This window comes from Halyomorpha halys, unplaced genomic scaffold (genome assembly GCF_000696795.3).
Source record: "Halyomorpha halys isolate HHAL.00 unplaced genomic scaffold, Hhal_1.1 Scaffold2459.1, whole genome shotgun sequence".
In the NCBI taxonomy this organism is placed as follows: Eukaryota; Metazoa; Arthropoda; class Insecta; order Hemiptera; family Pentatomidae; genus Halyomorpha; species Halyomorpha halys.
Window position 1 is genome coordinate 46,071 of NW_027110920.1, and position 3,242 is coordinate 49,312.

Genomic DNA, 3,242 nt, shown 5'->3' on the forward strand with positions numbered 1-3,242 from the left:
ATATATACATACATACATTAATTATTTTATCTCTTGGTCTCTCTTCACTCCTATAGTTTTCTCTACAGTTCCACTTAAGACCCAAGTCACCACACTATCTTGCTGGACAGCCTACTTCCTATTTATACTTTAATGGCTTTCATATGTTTACACTTTTAAAATGCACTTAAACATGTAGTTTAGGAATCAATATGAAATCATGATCTACTAAAAGCATTTATCTCAGTTATATTTACATTTATTTTTACAATGGGAGTAAACAATTAGTACAATAACAGAGATATGTAATTACAATAATTGCCACTAGGTAATAACATATAAGATTTATATTTAAGGAACTAATGATAAATTAATATTTTTCATAAACTAAAAATGTTAAATATTACAAAAAATATTTTTTGTTTTCCAAATCAGGAATCAATCAAGACTATTAAATTAATGAAACCATCTAATGACTTCTTTTTTTTTTTTTTAAATTTGCCAATGTTCCAAAACAATTAATTTAAGATAGTATCTGATCTGAAGATGATCATTGTTTGGCAAAAATATGAATCATTTAATTTTTATGATTTAAAAAGATTTGTTAGTTTAGTTTTTATTAATCATCTTGACTGATTTCCTTTTTTTTTTTATTTATTTATCTTATCACAGACACCCACTATTCAACATTTATAACATATATTTTTTGTTTAAATATTGACAGTCATTTTTTATACCATAAACTGAATCAATTAGTCTGATAAATACTATTCAGTCTAGTAGGTATATGTCTGATATTTGGTAGCCCAGGGATTCTCAACCATTTTAATCTTTTCAAAAACTTTAACGAACAACATAAAATTATTTTCCTCCCTCTAGTTTATCAAGACAAATCACAAATTAACTAATTGTATTATAGACGCATTCATTTATTCTGTATTCTTTTTTAACATTAATGATAATCCTTACAATATTGACTTTCAGTATAATTATAAATTTGGAGAAAAAAATGTTTATATGTTTTTTTCATAATTGAGATCTGTGAGCTAGTAAACCAATCACAACATTTTTTTTAAAAATTGAATAAATATTCAATGGCGTGTTCAAATAAATGTGTCACTAAAATCCTAAAAAAAAAATTAATGCATATATTTGTTCATTGATTATTTTTTTCTGCTGTATTTTAAAATAATGTTTAGTTTGATAATAATTAAAAAAACAAAATGAAAAACAGCCGGCTTTCTAAAGAAAAAGTTGTTGGTCTTAAGTCACCACTATTTCCGATTCTCTTTCAATCTATTAAGTTACTTAATTGTATATTTAAAAAAAAAAGTGCACTGCAACGACCCATGGTGGATCAGGGATTCTGTAATCTGCAAGGAAGTTCTGTATCTTGAACAACACTATGTAAGATAATTTATCCAAGATCATGCTCAACCGCCCTTTTTTTCCCTTTTTAAACCCCCCACCTTAAAAAGGCTGGGTGTGCCTCAGGAGGAATCCTGAAATCATAGGATTGGTCCGTGGCTTATTTGACTTAATAAATAATTATCTGTCACAGCTGGATTCGAACCCAGGTAGCACTGGAGATAGTAGTACAACTTACTGTAATATTTTGCTCCTTTATTTATATTTAATAATTAATAATTATTTAATATTAATATATAAAATCAGAGAATAATTCCATTAGAAGAACCATTAGTTTCAGATTAGCGATTGGATCACTGAACAATACTAAATGTATTGTGCAATACGTCCAAACCTGGTCATACAGATCCTGTTCTGTCATTAAGACTTTAGTAGTGGCAGTGATCTGAAGATACCAGATAGGAAACACATCAATAGCACTGCCAGTACAGTGTACTATATTTCTTAAGATACCACTCGGTTCAAGCAAAATTCTTTTGAGAATACAAAATTATAGTACAACTTTACAGCCTTCCAGTTACAATATTGTATCTTAACAGCAGATTAAGCCATGTTTATCTAATCCTTATTTCTTTAACTAACACTATCACTTCCCTAGACCATATTACTTATTTAAAAAACCACTAACTATATAATCTTAAGTTAATATCACAGCCACCATGTTGACCCTACCCCAATAGGAACATTTTAATATGTTACATCTGCTTGGCACATAGTATAAATAATGAACTCAATATATTATCTTATTCCCTAGGTTTGATAATTATAAAGTTTTATGGAAACTAATTAGGAATAAATTAAATTTATCAGATTAAGACATAATTATAATGTATATGCCTTCACTGTAGTCTTTGATCTTAATTTTTAAATAATTTACTAGCTTGGAAATTATACAGTCTTTTTTTTCTTAAATAATAGTGCATTTTGTATGATGTAAATTCTAGTTGTATAAAATTAATTTAACAGCAATCAATTTTCTATAATGTGGTCTAGATGTGGTCTGTGGCTTTCATTTTATTTGTTCTTCTATCTAAAAAAATCTTTGTATCTTCATGAAATTTTCTAGTGAGAACATTTAACATGCACTTAAACATTTAATTTTCAATTTGTTTTTAAAGAGTTTACCAGACACTTTATTTTTTTTGTTATCCTTCTCCTTCAGCTATTACATAATTATATGAATACTGATTGCTAATACTTGAAAATCATAACAATATGGGCATTTATTTTTAATATGCTTTCTTGTTAATGACATTTAATTTTAAGTGATGTACCTTATGGAAATCAATTATTCTAGAATCTAGAGAGAAAACTTAGGACCAACACAACAATTGTGAACATAAATGTCACTGCATCCAGCCAGAACATTTGGATATATGCCCAGAAGGAAGGTTGCTTACGATTCGTAATGATGTGGATGATGCAAGGCATTGTAGTCGATAGTGTGCATTGCGATATAATCCCTAGAACTGACAGCACTAGTTGCAAGTCGGGCACCAATATTGAAACAATCACTGAAAAAACATCTTTATTTCAGCATTTGTTTAATTAAATAATAGCATATTTTATCAATAATTAATTTTGTCATTCATTGATATTTCTGTAACTAAGAGTGGAAATAAATATTTTAAAATGAAAATGTACAGATCACACTTTAAAAATTAATCGAGTACAGAATTGGAATCCATTGTATCGCAGCACTTCTCTTTCAAGAAATGTTGAACCTCATTTTTTTCTTCTTTTTTTTTTTGTAACAGTAATAAAAACTTTACAAACTACTGTTACATTACTAATAACAATTATACTAAAATATGCAAAATAATTGTAAAAATATA

General features: G+C 27.5%; 1 protein-coding gene across 1 annotated transcript; it reads right to left on the reverse strand.

Moving 5' to 3' along the window:
- Positions 1 to 2,539: 2,539 nt before the first annotated feature.
- LOC106691524 (proton-coupled amino acid transporter-like protein CG1139) lies at positions 2,540 to 2,920 on the reverse strand (the record flags this gene model as incomplete). Its single annotated transcript, XM_014437319.2, is given in 1 exon segment — positions 2,540 to 2,920. A coding segment is annotated over 1 exon segment (220 nt), but the record flags the coding sequence as incomplete, so codon positions are not given.
- Between the last annotated feature and the right edge of the window lie 322 nt (positions 2,921 to 3,242).